This window comes from Polyodon spathula, chromosome 5 (assembly GCF_017654505.1).
Source record: "Polyodon spathula isolate WHYD16114869_AA chromosome 5, ASM1765450v1, whole genome shotgun sequence".
NCBI classification, from domain to species: domain Eukaryota; kingdom Metazoa; phylum Chordata; class Actinopteri; order Acipenseriformes; family Polyodontidae; genus Polyodon; species Polyodon spathula.
In genome coordinates this window covers 30,697,424-30,717,084 of record NC_054538.1, presented here as the reverse complement: position 1 = coordinate 30,717,084, position 19,661 = coordinate 30,697,424, and the positions used below count along the sequence as shown (strand labels likewise).

Here is a 19,661-nt window from a genome sequence, read left to right as displayed (position 1 = left end):
ATTTTATTTCTGTGCCATTATTTTGAGCCAATTGTGCTTTTTTTTTTTTTATTGAGTATAAAAATGGCTACTAATTATTATTACACTACAACAGTATCATTGTCCTTTGTCCCTGAAATCTATGATGTTTTGTGGGGTGGGGGGTGGGGGGGCTGAGGATATCAAGGGATTTACCGTATACCACATTTAGTATTATGATAATAATATGCTCTGGGAATGTACTGGTAATCTTTAACACGATTGTTTATAATGTTTACTGGGTGGAAATTACAGCATAGATTTCTAGATGATTGGAGACTGTACTATGAAATGGGAAAATTGCTCTCTACAACTTGGAAGAAAACCAATGCAATACAGTGCAAAATAGATATAATCTGTACATTTAAATACAGTATGTGTGCCAGTATAGTACAGGTTATACATTCCAAATATCACCAGTAATCGTTTCCCTGTTTGATAACTTTAACTCAATACCAGCAGATGTTTAAATACTCATTTTTTGCAGACAGAAAGTATCCCCCCCTGAAAATGCTGCTGTTTTTTCAACAGCATGCCGCAAAACATGCTGCTCCATTCTGGGGAATCGAAAGATACAAATCTTTGTCAAAACTGTTGTGTTTGACAACAGTTTTAATCATAAATTCTTAACTATTTTAACCAGATAAGGGACATCGTCATTGTCGTCTGTTTAAGAAGCATTTTTCTAATGTGGATGTACAAAAAGCAAAAGTTCAGAAAGAAGAAATGCTCAGGACTCGCTCAACCCCTAATTTCAGTGAGTCGGTAGAAAATGGGGTTTTGGTTCACCACTGCTTTCCAATTGTTTGATTGGTTTTGGGACTTGATGATGGATTTTTTTTTTTTTTTTTTTTTGGTTTAATGATAAATGATCTTGATTGAAATCATGATTGCACATTTATGTAGCTGCTCTCTAGAGTAAAAGGTGCAGTGTCTCTTAAAAATGATACAGAGAACTGGTATTTCCAATATGCAGGTACTAGGTTTTTCATGCACGCACTTCTTTTAACTTTATTATTATGGTTGAGTGACGGTAATTTGTATTGAAGGAACCCCCAGAGGTACAGGAGATTCCAGACGTAGTGTGTTTAAACAATTACTGTCTATGTACATTAGTCCATTGGATAGGTAAATCAGGCAGTTATAATAAGGTGTTATTGCACATTTAGTCTGGGCAGGACCAGGGAAGATGTGTCAGTTATAACCCTTACTGCAATTTAGAAAATCTACATCCAGTTACAGCATAGCAAAAAATCTTGTGTGTAGGATTTCAGGATTGTATTATTATTATTATTTTTTTAAATAAAAAGGGACACTGCATCTTCAAAAAGTAATCAACATGTATTAACAACCTCCTATCATACCCTTTCGCTGTCCCTAATTAGGAGGAAAAGACTTTTCTTCCTTGCACTGTACTGTCTGTTCTCTTCTCATCGAGTTTGTGCCTTTCTCAACTTTCAATCATACGAACGTGGTCAAATAAAAGTCTTAATAAATGAACGGTTCTTAATGGAAAAAAAAAAAACACATTCGGCATTGTGGATTGGGTATTTAAACAGTCAAATGGGAATACAGTTCAGAGGTGCTGTAACTCTTGGGACCTGGCATTGCTGCATTTTAACCTGTGTTTTCAACATACAAATACAGTGGTTTCCTCACATCTTGGATCTAAAACCAGAAGACAGCATTATTCTTTTATCCAGAAACAGGAAACGCAAGAGAAAACCATGAGAAATGCTTAAATCACTTAGCAGAACAGTTTTTGTTCTTTTTTTACAGTACACTCCTGTTAATGCAGGCACCTATGTCATTCAGATACACTGTATAAGGTAATGGCCAAAATAAAGAAAAGTGCAAGTAAAAAATGTTTAAGAAAAATAAATGAAATACAGCACATAAACAAAAGATTAAAGTACATACTTAATGTATGATAAAAAGCAACATGAGACTTGTTAAAACTGAATGCATGTTACTGTCCCCGTCCCCCCGTCCCCCCCGCAAATAAGTGGATTTACTCATTTCCTATGCCTGCATTAATATGAATGCACTGTACATACTAATACTGCATCTACAGCACATTATTACAAATAGTGGAAACTATTGTTTCCAGTTTAAAACAATCTCAGATAATCAGATATTTATAAGCAGCTAATCTAAAGTTCTGCTCTCTTCTGGTTTCCTGGGTATGTCACAGGGATGGGCTTGCTTGACACTGTCATCATTTTGTTTAGACCAGCAGATCCAGTGTTTCTTGTGTGAGATTTAACTTCACAGTTAAAGACTCAATTCACAATTCACAATTCTCATTCAGCAAGAGGGATGAACAGTTCCAGGAACACAGTTTTGCAAAAATATTAAACACGCTAACCTGCCAATGTGCCTTGTGTTGAAGTGATCTACTAACCAAAATGTAGGAAAATATTCCAATCAAAAAGATGCTCTTGCCATTTCCCAGTAACTGAGTAATATTTGACTGCCTCTGTGCTTAAAGTGAATTGTTGGTTTTACTGATATCTGTAAGTGGAACATTTACATTTTTAGTGGGTAGACTAACTCAATAACCTACAGCAGGAGTTTGTGTCTGTATCTCTCTCTCTCTCTCTCTCTCTCTCTCTCTCTCTCTCTCTCTCTGGCTTCCCTGCCTTCCTCTTCTCCTTGCGATTCCCAGATATCAAAGACAACTCGTTCAGTCGCTCACGCAGCTCCAGTGTGACGAGCATCGACAAAGAGTCCCAGGAAGCCATCACATCGTTCCAGTTTTGTGAGACTTTCACACGGAAGACCGATAGTACCACGGCTCCAAGCTTATGGGTGGGCACTACACTGGGCACCGTGCTTGTTATTGTACTGAACCTCCCTCCTGCGGGAGAACAGAGGCTTCTCCAGCCTGTCATCGTTTTGCCCAGTGGTAAGTGTCTGGGTAACACCAGAGGGCCAGTTGTCTAAGCTTGTTTTAATTTTAAAGGGGATGGTGCCCATAAGGGCAAATCAGTAATACAAAAAAATAAAACACTGGCAAAGCTTATATCAATTGATACAACTTTGTCATTTGAATAAAATACCCATTTGAATCTTTTTCGGAAACTTGAGTTTTTTTACACTAACCAAGAAAGGGGAACTGTTGGAGTGGGTCAAAAGCACATATGAGGTAAAGACTTCATTCATTTTTTTTTTTTTTTTGTAACTGAATCTGAGAAAGGTGAAATAAAATTGGTCCCAAATCAACGCATTTTGTCTTTGTCTAGTATGACGAATCAGGGATATTCTTATTATTTCTCATTTATGGATTAAAACTTTAAGCAATTCTTAAATTGTCAAGGAAGGGGGGGACATGTTGGACTGAGCTGTTCAGAGTAGTTTAGAGATTTAGGACACATTACACCTCAGGTGGTTCTACCATTGTGTTTTTTTCTTTGTCCTTTAGGTACAATGATACGACTTAAGGGAGCTATTTTGAGGATGTCATTTCTGGACTCAACAGGAGCATTGTATCCTCCAGCCTGCGAGCCCTGGCATGAGCCCAATGCCCCCGACAATAAGGATGAAAAGGACAAGTTAAGAAAACGACGGCCTGTGTCCATTTCCCCATCAGCCTCTCAGGAAATCAGTGAAAACCAGTATGCAGTGATCTGTTCAGAAAAACAAGCCAAGGTTATCTCACTGCCATCCCAGAACTGCATATATCAACACAATATCACAGAGACTTCGTTTGTTCTCCGGGCTGACATCGTGCAAATGAGCAACAGCGTCTGCCTTGCCTGTTTCTGCGCCAATGGACATATCATGACATTAAGGTAATGTTTACCTCTTTTATTCTCATTCTGGTGAAATTGACTAACCAGTACATTTAAACCTGCAGTATTGCGGGTTTATATAGTTCCCTTTGAAAGCAATTTTGTCATTGAGAAAGATGTTATATTCCATATTATATGGTGTTATAGTCCTTCCTCTTCGACCAACCCATAATTCACATTTATGTCACTTCTACATCCAGTAAGAGGTGACAGTGTGAACTACTTGAAGATTAGCTGACATACAATATATATATAATTACACACACAATCGCAGACATAAGTATTTGGGCAGTTAAAAACAGTTCTATAATTTCTAATTGTTCTATTGAAAGATGTAATTTAAAGTAGAGATTCAGCTTTATTACTTTGACAAGTGTTTCAGCAATACACATATTTTGTATGAGACCCATTCAATGTTAATTATTGACAGTTGTCATAATTGAAAACCAACACCTGATGATGATTACAGAATAAAGTGTGAAAAATAAATTGGAAATTTGTGATTCAAAAGAGGAACAAAAAATGATTAAAAGTAGAGAGTACAGCAACAATCTCAAAATGGCAGTGATACTAAACTAAACAAAAAAGAAGAAACTACCAGGAAAACAGCAGAAACACTGTGTGGTTATTATTGACAAACAAAGACAAAAAAGGAACTACTTCAACTAGCTCCAGCTGTGGAAGAAAATGTGGAAGAAGAATCGTTTGAGCAGCCTGGCAAAATCCTCCGATTACTGCAAAAGATTTGACACAAGAATTGAGAGAAGATGATCAGGAAATTCACGAGCAAACAATTCCTTAACGAGATGAATGTACATGGGCGAAAACCAAGACACAAACCTTTGTATAGAAAGCGATTGGAGTTTTTCATTGAATACTTGAAGAAGCCTGATGATTTCTTCAACCAAAATTGTATGGTCGGACGAATCCAAATTATAACTTTTTTCACCAAGAAAGGAAAAGTGTGTTTAGAGGAAGAGAGAAGAATTTTTAAAGAAAAGTTCATCATGCCCAGTGTTAAGCATGGTGGAGGTTGTGTGATGGTATGGGCTTGTTTTTCTTCCTCAGGCACTGGCGACCTTGTAGAAGGATCAATGAATGCTGCAAAATATCAAGAGATGTTGCTCTCATTTGTTACCCGGTGCTAGAAGGCTTATTGGATGGAAGTTTGTATTCCAGCAGGGTAATGACCCTAAGCATTCTGCAAAGTCTGCAATGGAATTTCAGAAAAAAAGGAAGATTACAGTTATGGATTTACCATCTCAGTCTCCAGACTTCAGTCCTGTCAAAATGTTGTGGATCGACTTGAAAGCTGCTGTTGCTGGAAACCAAACTGGATTGCATTACTCAAAGCTGTATGTGTTGGAAGAATGTGCAAAATATCTCCGGAAAGATATTTAGATAGATAAAATATATAGATAGATTTCAAAATACAAAAAAAGACTGGAAACTGTAAAGTAAGCATCGGGTAGGCACACACAATACTAATGTAAGGGTGCCCAAATACTATTGTCAAAGTGTGAAATTAGTTTTTGCATGTTATTTTTCATTGTATGTACACACACACACACACACACACACAGTTGTAGTCAAGTGTTTACATACCCCTCAGAAACAAACAATTTTAGGAAAAATATTTTGTAGCAAAAATTTTGCTTTTGAGGATGAGGAAAAAAAAAATGTTACATGAAAAACTCCAAAAATGAAATTAATAGCTAGTTGAGGCACCTTTAGCAATAGTGACCTCTTTTAAACGATTAGGATATTTGTCAATGAGCTTTTGGCCTAATTCTTTGGAATTTTTTTGACCATTCTTCAACGCTGGATTGTTCGTTCTGAGGACTTTTCTTGTACACAGCCTTCTTCACCTCATACCAAAAATTCTCAGATTCCCTGATATATATTGGGTGGTACTCACAGAAAATCTTTCTTTTTTATGGTTAACCAGTTGAAGCCTTTATAATCCCAGACTGGTGTAGATTTGGATTGTTGTCGTGTTGGAACGTCCAGTTGTGCTTTAAACCAAGTTTTGTAGCGGAGGGTTTCAGATGATTGGCCAGTATCTTTTGGTGTGCTATGGAATCCATTTTACCATGTATTGGAACTAAATTTCCTGTGCCATTAGAGGTAAAACAGCCCCATAGAAGGATATTACCACCTCCATACTCCAACTATGGTGTTTTTTTCTTTGTACGCCTCACCAGATTTTCTCCAGACGTGACGACTATCAGTGTGACCAAATAGCTTGATTTTTGTTTCATCACTCCTCAAAACCTTTCTTTAGAATTCATATCCATCATTCAAATACCATTTTGCAAACTTTAAGCGATTGTCCTTGTGATGTTTTCCTAAGAGTGGCATTTTCCTTGGCCTGTGACCATTGAGACCTTCACCATGCAATACTCGACCTATGGTTGAAATGGAAACCCCAAGTCCCACTTGCAGCCAGTTCAAGGTAAAGATAATAGAAACAATAGAAGCAGTAGTTGAATACGTGATACGTGATACGGGATACGCGAATGCTTGGAAATCGTCTTGTATCCTTCTCAGGCTGTATGACAATAAATAATTTTCTGCCTAAGGTCTTCAGATAGCTCTTTACTTTGTCCCATAGTGAGTTATTGGTAATGACAGCAATCATCCTATGCCTGTCAACCTTTTTATAATTCTTTCTAGAATTAGGTTCTGCATTCTCATATTGAAGTTTCTAGCACCTTGTAGACAATACTATCATAGCATCAAAGGGTATGAATACTTTTGAATAAGCATTTTTTGTTTTGCAAAAATAATGCTGAAATGAAATAAATAATTGTAGACAACTATTTCTTGTAACTTTTTTTCCTCATCCACAAAAGCAAAATTTTTGCTACAGATTTTTTTCCTAAAGTTTGTTTTTGAGAAATTTCTAGAAATTATACATTTCCATTGGGGTATGGAAACTTTTGACTACAAGTGTGTGTGTGTGTGTGTGTGTGTGTGTGTGTGTGTCTAATTATAATGTATATATATATTTTTTAATAATTCCAAAACGATAGAGGGTTTAAATGAGCTTTTGGAGTTTTGCCATTAAGAGAAAATTAAATCTACAGCACTGCTTCATAAGCAAACAGCTGAGCTATAAATCATAAGCCAATGCCTACACTCAACCCACCAAAGCAAGGTCGTGGTCAAATATCTCCTCTTGGGTGCCAGAGGAAAGGAAAGAGACTTCAGGGCTGGGTACTTAAATGTAATGCTGTATGAGAATGTCTTCAGGGCAGTTTCAGAACTAGCACCGCATTATTGGAAAGGTAAGAATAAACAAACCGAACAGAATTCAGGAATCATTAAAAAATACATTCTGGGACTCTTTGAAAATGAAACTTGCAGTCTCAGAGTAATTCTTGTTGTTTTAAAAGTCAAATGTATTTCCTTCCATGAAAACACACTTATTAAACTGCCATATTTGCTTACCTTCTTCACCACCAATAAACAAATAGGGAAGAAAGCACATAAAGTATCTCACATTGTATTGCCTGTTCAGTATACGGTACTGTCAAATATTCTTTTTATTTCAAGTTTGTGTATAATATCGTTTTGAGGCATATGTGGTTGAGTTTGGATAGAATTTCATATACTGCATGCCTCTAGTCTCACTATACTGATATTTTTATACGGCAACAAGGCAATACTGTATAATCAAGGTCTGAAGGTTTGCACTGTTGCTAATTTGTACACATTATCCATTGTTGGGTGGATTGTGAAGGAACTAGCCATACATTCATCACACTTGGTATACCTAGTACTGATAACCAATTTGCACTTTTTCTACAAATGACCCTCTGTGGCTGTTCTTTGTTGTCTACTTAATGAGAAATATATTGCGTGGATATTTGTTATATGAAGTTATGCTACTGACATTGTGTTAAACTATTTCAGTTGGCCTTTTAATGCAGAACAGCTGTGTACACGAGTGCAACTTAAACTTGTCTACATTTATTAAATATTAACTCTAACTGTAGTGGTACGGTAGCAAGTGAATTATAAGAAGCATTCAATAGTATAACCCCTTATTTTTTTATTTTCCTACTGAAGTTTGCCAAGTCTAAGGCCGCTGTTGGATGTAAATTACCTGCCCCTGACCGATATGCGGATAGCTAGAACTTTCTGCTTTACCAACCATGGGCAGGCTTTATATCTCGTCTCTCCCACTGAGATCCAGCGAATAACCTACAGCCAAGACATGTGTGAGAATTTACAGGTAAGAAGCAAAACAACACACCTACTCTGTCATTACATCATCTGTGTTTTTGAACTATACAGGAACATTTTTAAAGTTATCTTGAAGTAGATTTAGTGTTATATAACTTCAATACGGTGAGTCTTTAAAAAGCTCATAGATGCAAAATCATCTTGATGTACCATCAGTGGTCTACTAAGATTGGCTAATATTTCTTCACTGATAAGTGGGTATGATGTTACAGTACATTCTTACTTAAGTTCACTTTTGTGTTTATGTACATTAGTTGGCAGCTAAGTTAAGGGGGGGGGGGGGTCCAATTAAGCAGCCTAGTGTATTATAATTTTGGTCGCTAGTGATCATTTCCATTTGACAAATAACAGGAGACACTGAGACTCGCAATAAACCATCAACATCAGTTTCCATTGCAATCGCTTGGACTTCTGACAAACTCAACTGTCTTAAAATGGTCACTGTTGTACTGTGTCTAAGCTTCATGTTACACAGATCTATTATTGTGGGATGATAGCATTGCAGTGAAGGAGTCTGGTTTGATAACATGCTATGATAACACTATGTAACACAATTTTTGTTCCTGGGTAGTAAGTGTTATTTCCTAATTGCTTATGCCTCAAAAGTATAGAAAATGACTGTTATTCATAGGGGGTGTAGACTTTATATAGGCACTATATTTTAAACCATTATGGAGAACTGTTCATAGGAGCACATTTTTTATATATAGTCTGTGGTCCTGTTTACATATGATTACATATGATTTTTTTTTTGTTTTGTTCCTGGGTAGTAAGTGTTATTTCCTAATTGCTTATACCTCAAAAGTATAGAAAATGGCTATTATTCCCCGCAAACTTTGCTTTTGTGACCAGGACAGTGATATTTAAAAATATCACTATTTCCAATGGGAAAACGGGCAAATGTGTGTCTTTTCCTTCACATAAAGTCAGAAAAAAACAACATATGAATCCAAATTAACACGTATTTATACTAAAGTAATACAAAAATGACTACAAAAGATTTAGAAGTGAGTAGTTTTTCGAGATTTACGATTATACGGTATTTACAGTATAATCGTAAATCTCAAAAAACTACTCACTTCTAAAAAAGTCTACACCCCCTTTGAACTTTTGTTGTGCCTCTAAATTTCATGCATTTAAATGACGATTTTTTTCCACTTATCTACACACCGAACTCTACACTGTTAAGGGGAAAAACGTTTATATATTAAAAATACAAAACTGAAAGGTTATAACTGGATAGGTCTCCACCCCCTGAGTTAATACTTGGTGGAAGCACCTTTGGCAGGAATTACAGCTGTGAGTCTGTTGGAATAGGTCTCTACCAACTTTGCACACCTAGATTTAGCAATATTTGACCATTCTTCTTCCCAAAACTGTTCAAGCTCTGTCAAGTTCCTTGGGGAGCATTGATGGACAGCAATCTTCAAGTCATGCCACAAATTTTCAATTAGATTTAGGTCGGGGCTCTGACTGGGTCACTCAAGGACATTTACCTTTTTGTTCCTTAGCCACTCCAGTGTAGCCTTGGCTGTGTGCTTTGGGTCGTTGTCATGCTGAAAGGTGAACTTCTGTCCCAGTTTCAGTTTTCTTGCAGAGGGCAACAGGTTTCCGTCAAGGACTTCTCTGTACTTTGTTCCATTCATTTTCCCTTCTATCCTGACAAGTGCCCCAGCCCCTGCCGATAAGAAACATCCCCATAACATGATGCTGCCTCCACCATGCTTCACAGTAGGGATGGTGTTCTTTGGGTGATGCACTGTGTTGGGTTTGCACCAAACATAACGCTTTGCATTTGGGCCAGAAAGTTCAATTTTAGTTTTGTCAGATCACAAAACTTTTTGCCATATGGCTACAGAATCTCCTGAGTTTTTCTGCATACTTCAAACGGGATTCAGGGTGGGCTTTCTTGAGTAATGGCTTCCTTCTTGCCACAGTACCATACAGGCTAGATTTGTGGAGTGCTTGGGATATTGTTGTCACATGCACACTTTGACCAGTCTTGGCCATAAAAGCCTGTAGCTCTTGCAAAGTTGCCATTGGCCTTTTGGTCGCCTCTCTGATCAGTCTCCTCCTTGCTCGGTCAACCAGTTTGGAGGGACGGCCTGATCTAGGCAGGGTCTTGGTGGTGCCATACACCTTCCGCTTCTTAATAATCATCTTGATCGTGCTCCAAGGGATATTCAAGGCCTTTGATACTTATTTTATACCCATCCCCTGATCTGTGCTTTTCAACAACTTTGTCCCAGAGTTCTTTTGAAAGCACCTTGGTGCTCATGGTTGAGTCTTTGCTTTGAAATGCACTACCCAGCAGAGGGAACCTACAGGATCTGCTGAAATCTTGTGAATCACTACAATTTAACACAGGTGGAGGCCGCTTAACTTGGTGTGTGATTTTGAAGGCAGTGGGTTACACCTGCACTAATTTAGGATTGCTGTTACAAGGAGGGTGGACACTTATCCAACCAAACTATTTCAGTTTTTATTTTTAATTAATTTTCTGCAAATTTCTAGAATATTTTTTTCACTTGGAAGTTGTGGGGTTGGATGTGTAGATAAGTGAAAAAAAAAATTATTAATGCATTTTAATTCCAGGCTATAAGGCAACAAAAGGTAAAAATTTTGAAAGGGGGTGTAGACTTTCAATAGGCACTGTATGTACAGTGCCGTGAAAAAGTATTTGCCCCCCTGTCTGATTTTCTGCATTTTTGCACATTTTTCACATTGAATTTGGTCAGATCTTTTTGTGGGTTATAGTAGTACATAGAGGAAGTCTAAGAGAAAAATGACACCAAAGTTTAGTGATGCTTTCATTTGTTTGGAGTGCAAGGTAATCAAACATGCAATCTTCAGGTGTGAAAAAGTTATTGCCCCCCCCCCCCCCCCCCCCCCCCCCCCCCAGTTAACTCAACCCAATTAAAGGGATAATTAGGGTCAGCTGTTTAAATACTTTGGTTAACAATCAGGTCTGATTTGGGCCAGCCCTGCCCAATATAAATCTGACTAACTTTGGCCCTTACCATCAGAGTGAAGTTGTCAGCACACAGGTTCTAGAGGCACATTGTGCCATGATCAAAAGAAATTGCTGATTACCTCCGGAGAAAAAAAGGTGTTGATGCCTATCAGTCTGGAAAGGGCTACAAAGCCATTTCTAAGGCTCTGAAGCTCCACCAAACCACAGTCAGAGACATATTGTCCAAATAGAGAAAGTTTGGGACAGTAGCGAATCTTCTCAGGAGTGGCCGTCCTGCCAAAATCTCTCAAAGAGCAAGGCGTAAAATCATCCAGGAAGTCACAAAGAACCCTAGAAAAACAGCCAGGGATCTGCAGGCCTCTCTCGCCTCGGCTAAGGTCAGTGTTCATTACTCCACCATCAGGAAGACACTTAACAAAAATGGGATTCATGGCAGATTAGCAAGGTGGAAACCACTGCTCACTAAAAAGAACAGGAATGCTTGTCTCAAGTTTGGGGCCAACATGGGTCCCGTTATGACTGGCGAAAACCAAGCACTGCATTCCACAGTAAGAACCTCATGCCAACGTTCAAGCATGGTGGTGGTAGTGTCATGATTTGGGGATGCTTTGCTGCATCAGGTCCTGGACGACTTGCCATCATTGAAGGAACCATGAATTCTGCTCTGTATCAGAGAATTCTACAGGAGAATGTCAGACCATCCGTCCATGAGCTGAAGTGCAGCCGAGTCATGCAGCAAGACAATGATCTGAAACACACAAGCACGCCTACATCAGAATGGATGAAGAACAAGAAATTGAAAGTTTTGGAATGGCCTAGTCAAAGTCCAGACCTAAACCACATTGAAATGTTGTGGCAGGACCTGAAACGAGCAATTTATGCTCAAACTCACAAATGTCATTGAGTTGAAGCAGTTCTGCATGAAGGAGTGGGCCAAAATTCTTCCACGGCGCTGTGAGAGACAGATCAATTACTACAGGAAGCGTTTGGTTGCAGTTATTGCTTCTAAAGGCGGCGTATCCATTTATTGAGTTTAAGGGGGCAATGGGTGTTGCACAACTTTCTTTAACAAAAAATGACTTAAGGGTCAGAATGTTGTGTAAACTGCATTGCACCACAATCACTAATTCACGCAGTAAACTGACTTGTATATGTGTTTTGTGTTTAATGTGGGGACCAGCCAGGGATTATAAATGTAAGTAATACACACCGCTGTATTATTTATCAGCATTATTATTTGCTGTTTGTTTCGCAGTCCGGCACTGGACAATAAATCAGTGGAGCTTTGTCAAGAAAAACAATACAATATATATAGGGATGGGACGGTATGAAATTCACGGTATGATAACCGTTAAAAAAATACCATGGTAACCTTAATATCACGGTATTCAGTACATCATGCAAGTTGTCAAATAAAGGCTCAAAAGAAGAAAGACTAATGTAAATAACTGAAATTATCGTAATTTACAAAAATAAAACTAACAAAACACACTTCCTTTCACAGAATGATTTAAACATTTGGTATTTAGTATTTTACTGTGCCAAATAACTTGGTACGTTTCTTTTTTATAAAGACAGTGAAGCTTGGTTGTAAATCTCCCTCCCGACCTGTGATTGTACTAAGTGAGGACAGAGTTTTTTTGGACAGGCTGGCTTGACAGTTTTTTCCCCGGGTTGGGAAGTCGGTCGGTCTGGAAAAAGGCGAGACTCCGTTGCAAGAACGTATTGACCTGGATGGGAAACAGTGTAGCAGCCGCAGATTGTAAAGGCAGCTGCATTCGTTTACCAAGCGGTCATACGTGACAGCATATAAGGGGGACAGAGAATCGTAGTCTCTTCCTATGCATTGGTTTGTAGTAAGAACCAGAAGCAAAGTGAAACTATATTGTTACAGAATATTCGTGAGTGTTTTGTTTGTTTGTGTCTGTTAGTAATCGTCTAATTAAAAAAATATCAGAATAATTTAAAAAAATAAATAAATAAATAGTTGTACACTCTCAATGTTATACTACAACAGTATTAAGATCTATTATTTGCTCAAAGTGACGTGGTGCTGTAGTTTGTATTTTAACATATAAAAATCGATAAATAAATATTTTGTTCAGCTGATGGCAAGTAGAATTGGGACATGATCGGTCTTTTGCTTAAGACACAAACATATACCCATACAGGTTTTTATCTAAGAGCAGAGATGAGTCCTTTATTCATTTTTTCAACCAGATAAATTAAAATATGTATAGCGAAAAAATTAAGTATTTTAAGACTAAAACGAGTCATTGAATTTACATTTACAACATTGCACAAGTAAGCTTCCAATTACACGTGTGGAGTTTGTTTAAAAAAAAAAAAAAAAAAAAAAAAAAAGGATTTCTTCACTTACCTTAGAAAATTAGAATACTGTTATAACTTGTTTTAAACAAAACTACTTTGATAATAAATAGGCTATCTTGCTGCAGTCGCAGCTCTGTGCTAATTTAAATTGAGACATTGGTCGTGTTCTTATAATGCAGATTTCTGCAGTTCTGCACAATGCTGCACAGAATCTCAGAGATGTGCTGTAGATGTCACTCAACATCCACAGAAATATGTGCAGATTCTGCATAGCCCATCAGAGCTTTGAAATGTTATTGCAGGAGGCTGGCTGTGGCTGTGAACCAAAGGGACAATGCAAAGATCACGAGTGACCTGCTAATCGTAATGCAAATAACCACTAAAACTACTGCTGCCACCTTGCTAGCAGGGGCGAACGACATTTTATTATTATACAATGAAGCCATGAACAGCTTTGTCCAAGCTATATTAAATACATAAATAGATAAATAAATAAAACAATGTACTATATCTGTGATAAGTGATGTATAATTTTACAACAAAGTTAATGTTACTCTATTACATTAAACTGACTTCATAATCCAGACAAATGTAAATATAGCATGTTGAAAATGTGTGCTACGCTGAAGTTTTGAAGGTGTTTCTCTAAAAGCTGCGTGTGACGTCAAAAAGACAGCAGCCAAGAGCAGCCGGCGCAGCAAGCTCTGGGTAACAGAACACAGCAATTGAAAAGTGTATTCTGGGTCGTTGACAGTTTCCTTCCAAACCATTATCAAAATACAGTATCAGTTCACAAAAAGATCTTCCTCAGATGCTTTGCTAAGGCTGCAAGTACCATCGCTTGATTTAGAAGAAGCGTGTTTGCAGTTGAAAAAATCCGTTAACCGGTGTATAAACGAATTACCATAATTGCAGTTTAGAATAAAAGCAACGGTATCAATACCGTAATGTAGCTAAACCGTGGTATACCGACCCATCGCTACTTGTATTTTTAAAAAGGTTATCTTTCAGTTGGATATTATATATTACTTCATGTTTACTACAGCACTAAGCAGTACACAATACAATCAAACTGCTTTAGATTTACCATATAGATTACCAATATATTATATATATATATATATTATATTATATATATATATATAATATATTATTATAGGTAAATCGTCAAACAGTTGCCATGTGTATAAGATAGTACTTGGGCGAAGATATTTCGTACTATGATTGCCATACAGGCATACTTTGTGATATAAAGAGGGTCATGATATAAACCATGTTTCACGCTTGCCTATGACAGCACATTACAAGTATAAGAAAGAAAGAAAGAAAACTAACAGTGAATTACAGAGCAGTGTTTTAATATTGTACATTTAATTGTTCTTTACATTTACTAAACTAAATCAACCACTAAACTTAATCAACTTTTAATCCTTTGTATCCTGTCACAACACCACGTCACCTGGAATACAAATTTTCCTGAACTGAAGAGACAAGCCCCTTGTCTCTGTTAATGGACACTACGCAATTGTTTGTAATCTTTGCCCCCTAAAAAAAAAGTTGTCTGGCTGTGTTAGATGCACAAGGACATCAATTTGTGGAAGCTTGTGGAAATGTACTTCCCATACAATGAAAGTCAACCATGAGTTGTTTTACATGAGGAGACCCAGATAGTAGAGACATTGTTTCCTGCAGTTAAATGTGTTATGTGGGTGAAAGTTTTCCGTATGTAGATGGAATTCTGTTAATTCTGTCGGGTCCATTCCTGTGATTTGTGTAGAAATGCCAAACAAATCTGATGGTGGGGGATGTGTATTTTTTCCGTGGAAAACAGTAACATGTTTTTGCACTTTTTTTATTTTTGTTTTTATTCTCCTGTTGAACTGTAACTTGATTGAAACCATAGACGCCTAACCCATAGTGCACAGGGGAGGCAAACTATATTTTGCCCTTCTACTTTTTTTTCTTCATGTTTACGCATTATTATTCTGTGTTTTGTTATGGTTTTGCCTTTTTAAACGGTTTAAAATGCAATAAAAAGGAAAGTCATTCAGAAGATGCCAGAAGTCCTAAATTGATACAAAAAAACCCCCAAAACAATAAAACACTCCCTACACAAACATTGATTTGATCCATAGTCTGCACTGCACTATTTATAACAACTAACATTAGCAGCAGTGTGAGAATCAGACTGTTGGAAGCTTGTATTTTTGTGTTTCTGCTGGACCATGAGTGAGTTTAAGTTCAACAACAACTCTAAATATAATGTTGTTATTGTTATTAAGCACTTGTAATAATCTGAAGCAGTGTTTCTGTATTGCGAAATAACAGAAGCTTCTTTCTACTTTAGTGAAGTAGGCTAGAATGTGTTTTTCATTAACAGCTTGTTGTTTATTGAAATGAATTAATTTTTAGCTTTCATGCTGAAGCTTGTTGTGTACTACTCATTCATCTAGTCAAACCAAGTGGGAATTTGCTTGCATCGTTTAAGACGTTTTTCAAGTCAACTAAGCTTGTTTGTGTATAAAAAACTTTGAGTCGCAGTCCTTCTTTCACAGCCAGTGTCATCTTACTTTAATGGCATCTGAGATCATAAGGTAATTAAAATATTTTGCTTATATTACTCTCCCGGTTATTCTGTGCACTGTCAGCCCTTGTTTAAAATAAGAAATAATGTGTCCAATCCAAGGCAAGTGCAAAACTTGCTCAAATATTTAAAGTAAAAAATAGAAATATTTTAAAACTAACAAGAAATGACTTGGTTGCACTAGCAGCAGTTAATTTGTTTTATGTTGTTTTATAATGGGCAAATTTTGCCCTCTAACTCAATGGACTATATTTAGAAGCAAGCACAGGCACAATTTCTCAGGAATAAGACCATTTTAATAGTATAAAACAATAAAACAAGAAACAACTCTTGACTGGTCCTTCCTGCAACTAAGTTTTTACTGCTAAATGTACTTTTGAAATTGCAAAATTCAAATTGATATTAATACTTTTGAAATTGGTATATTAACCATATATAGTATTTTATATATATATATATATATATATATATATATATATATAGTATATATTTCATATATATGCAATATATTAATGTCTTAGGTAGTATTTAGGACTTAGGGAATAATTACGTTCAAAGAACAGTACTTGCTTTACTTGCTTGTGTTTAACACTTTTCATAAATAAACTACATGTGTGAATTCTAGGTGCAGCACTGTGCAGGGATGCCATTGGTACTGGTTATGCCATTTGGTGCTACTTGCTTGTATTTGTAATTAATGCATGCTCAGTAAAACCGTAACTTCAAAACAGCAAGGTCTGCTTGTTTTCTTAGAGCTTCTTAATTGTAAATTAAAAAAATAATAATAATAATTTTTGCCTCTCTACGCTCGGCAGTTAGTCCTTCAGTTTGCCCCCCACTTTTTAAAAGTTGGTGCCTAATTCAGCCACGAAATTCTTGGACTATTGCTTCTGACATTTATTAAAACACTGAATTGTTGTACTGCTTTTAGAATGAAACACTCACCTATAGGCACCTATAGTTTATTGGTCCAGTGAGTATAATTTAGATTTTTGTTATTATATAGTTAAATAAACTGTAAATGCACAAGCTTTGTTTTTTACAGTTAATAGTTATCAACATTGAAAATGATGTCAAACTAATGTAAATTAGGTCTTTGAAAATGGTTAAAATGGTTCTTGAAGGTCCTTGAAATTTATGACAGAAAAAAATGTATGAACCCTGTATTTACGACATCTGATTGAGTTAAGCAGAGGTTGGGCATGATTTTTGCGGCTGAGGTTTTATAAAATTAATATTTTGTTAATCAGGCATACATGCAAAATGTTATTTTAAAGGTAACATTTTAAAAACTATGTTTGTTAGCTAGCCTCATGGTAAAATGACGAGTTCAAATTTGCTTCTGAAAGCAGTCCAAATGGCTCAGAATGCATCTGAGAGCATGTACAACCCCAGAGTCCCGGTCAAAAGAGTTCCAGGAGTTTCAGTCAAAATGATGAATGGCCCCTTTCATCCATGGTACTATGACTTAGCAGCCCCTGATATGAATTGGATATTAATTTGCAAACACATCCTTTTCTGTTCTGTTTCAGGAGATGTTGGGAGAGCTGTTTACACCAGTAGAAACGCCTGAGGCACCAAACAGGGGTTTCTTTAAAGGTCTCTTTGGAGGTGGAGCGCAAACACTGGACAGAGAAGAACTTTGTAAGTATAGGGTTAACAGTTAACCACAGCTTTTAATGGCTCCGGAGGAACGGCTGCCCATTTTCCTTTTGAGACAATGTACCTTTACTGACTTAATCAATGAGCCGTTGACAGCTGTAGCAATGTACTCTTTTCCCATTATTGTTCCCACTGACAAGGTTTCCCTTCCCTCTCTCCTGGTGACAGTTGGTGAATCAGTGGCTGGGAAGGCCTCTCGGAGTCTTGCCCAACATATCCCTGGCCCAGGGGGCATCGAAGGGATGAAGGGAGCAGCGTCTGGGGTCGTGGGGGACCTGGCCCGAGCCCGGATAGCTCTGGATGAGAGGGGGCAGAAACTTGGAGAGCTGGAGGAGAGGGCAGCAGCCATGATGGCCAGTGCTGACTCTTTCTCAAAGCACGCACACGGAGTAAGAACTGATAGCGTTTTTACGTTTCCACAAGCAACCCTTTGTGATATAGGCGGCACACACTTGGCATGCAGTGTTGTTCAACAATGTTAAACATTGCTCTGTGTAAAGTAATTATAAACACACATACACACAGCCATATCTTTATCTTTTGAACATTTTGGTGTCCGTGCTGTCTATATAAAAAGAAAACAAGATATCCACTAAATGTCTCTTCCCAAGGAAGTTTACAGGGGATCAGTAATTCAAGGAATTAATGTTTTTGTTTCTGCTCTTTTTAGATGATGCTGAAGTGCAAAGATAAGAAGTGGTACCAGTTCTGATAAAAAAAAAAAAAAAAAAAAAAATGGACTCTGCGGTAATGAAAACAGCTTCGTCTGGAAGAAACATGCCCTTTCTCTTTCCATTTATTTCTGCAGGAAAACGGGGATGGATTCATCATAGAGTACTGCTCTTTCCTAGCACAATATCATACAGTTTTACCTCAGTCATGTGGCTTTAAACTGAGGAACATACTGAAAACAAAAACTATTTAAAAGAAGGAAAAAAAAAAAAACCTTGAAGATTTTTTTTTGTTGTTGTTGTTTTGTTTTTTGTGCCGGTGGCGACTGAAGATTGGTGTACTACAAGGCACTGGAGCAGGAAACAAGGACTGATGTGGGTGGGGACGGGGAGAGCAGTGCTGAGTTTTTTGCTGTGTTTCAGATTCAAATGCCAAGGGTTTTGTGCTGTTTTCTCTGCTGCCAGTGTTTCATCCTCCCTGGGGCCAATATGTTATATATATCTAATATATATATATATATATATATATATATATATATATATATATATATATATATATATATATATAATCTAATTAATTTAAAATAAAACACAAAATAATTGTATATAAGAAAATCAACTCTGTATTCACTCCTGGCTCTGTTAAGTGCAAAACAAGTGGATAAGGGATACTGCTAATTAAATGCCATAAATTAAATGCATGGTTCAAGGTTGCATCACTTTCAGAGTGTGGCTTTTGAAAGGGGTTGACATTATTTGAAATTCCAAACACCTTGCTTTTTTTTTTTCTTTTTTCTTTTTTTTTTAATTTTTTGTTTTTACGCAGACTGTAATTGAAATAATTCAATTGTGTGGGTGTTCATTTTTCTGTGTTTCCAAAAGGTAGATTCTTCAAAATACTCCTGCAGATAGTAGGTGCTGTAATGGAGTTATTTGAATAGAATTAGACTTTCATTCTTGTGTGGGAATTAAGTGTGGCAGGCAGCAAACGTGTTCTAGTTATGTTTGGGCAGTTCAAACTCAAAACGGAATTTAGTATCCCCCAAAAGGGCTTGGATTGAAAGTAGGCATGGCATGAATGCATCCTATGTCGACATTTTAATGTGATACATACAATTATTTATAGACCATTTTAGCCAAGGTGCTTTAAAGTGTCTTTCCAAACACTCCTTTTTATGGGCTGTGTACTAATGCTACTTTCGTGTTCGTAAATACTGCGGATTCATAGCCTCTGTCCTTCATAGAAATTTTGCTTGCGATTTACTAAACAACTCTTTTTTGTGAAGTTTACAAACAGCAGAAATTACTGATCATTATACAGGAGAGATCAAAATTTGCATCTTATTATAAATAGAGTCACAATGCCAAAAGTCAAG

General features: G+C 37.0%; 1 protein-coding gene across 2 annotated transcripts in view; it reads left to right on the top strand.

Moving 5' to 3' along the window:
* The window catches only part of LOC121315831 (syntaxin-binding protein 5-like), a 136,420-nt gene extending 117,652 nt beyond the window's left edge, over positions 1–18,768 (top strand). For both annotated transcript variants that reach the window (XM_041250307.1, XM_041250308.1), the window contains 6 exons: positions 2,687–2,926; positions 3,443–3,812; positions 7,887–8,052; positions 17,485–17,596; positions 17,783–18,003; positions 18,285–18,768. In XM_041250307.1, coding sequence (XP_041106241.1) covers positions 2,687–2,926; positions 3,443–3,812; positions 7,887–8,052; positions 17,485–17,596; positions 17,783–18,003; positions 18,285–18,326 — 1,151 coding nt within the window. In that variant the 3' untranslated portion in view covers positions 18,327–18,768. The remainder of the gene's footprint in view (positions 1–2,686; positions 2,927–3,442; positions 3,813–7,886; positions 8,053–17,484; positions 17,597–17,782; positions 18,004–18,284) is intronic.
* Positions 18,769–19,661: the final 893 nt, after the last annotated feature.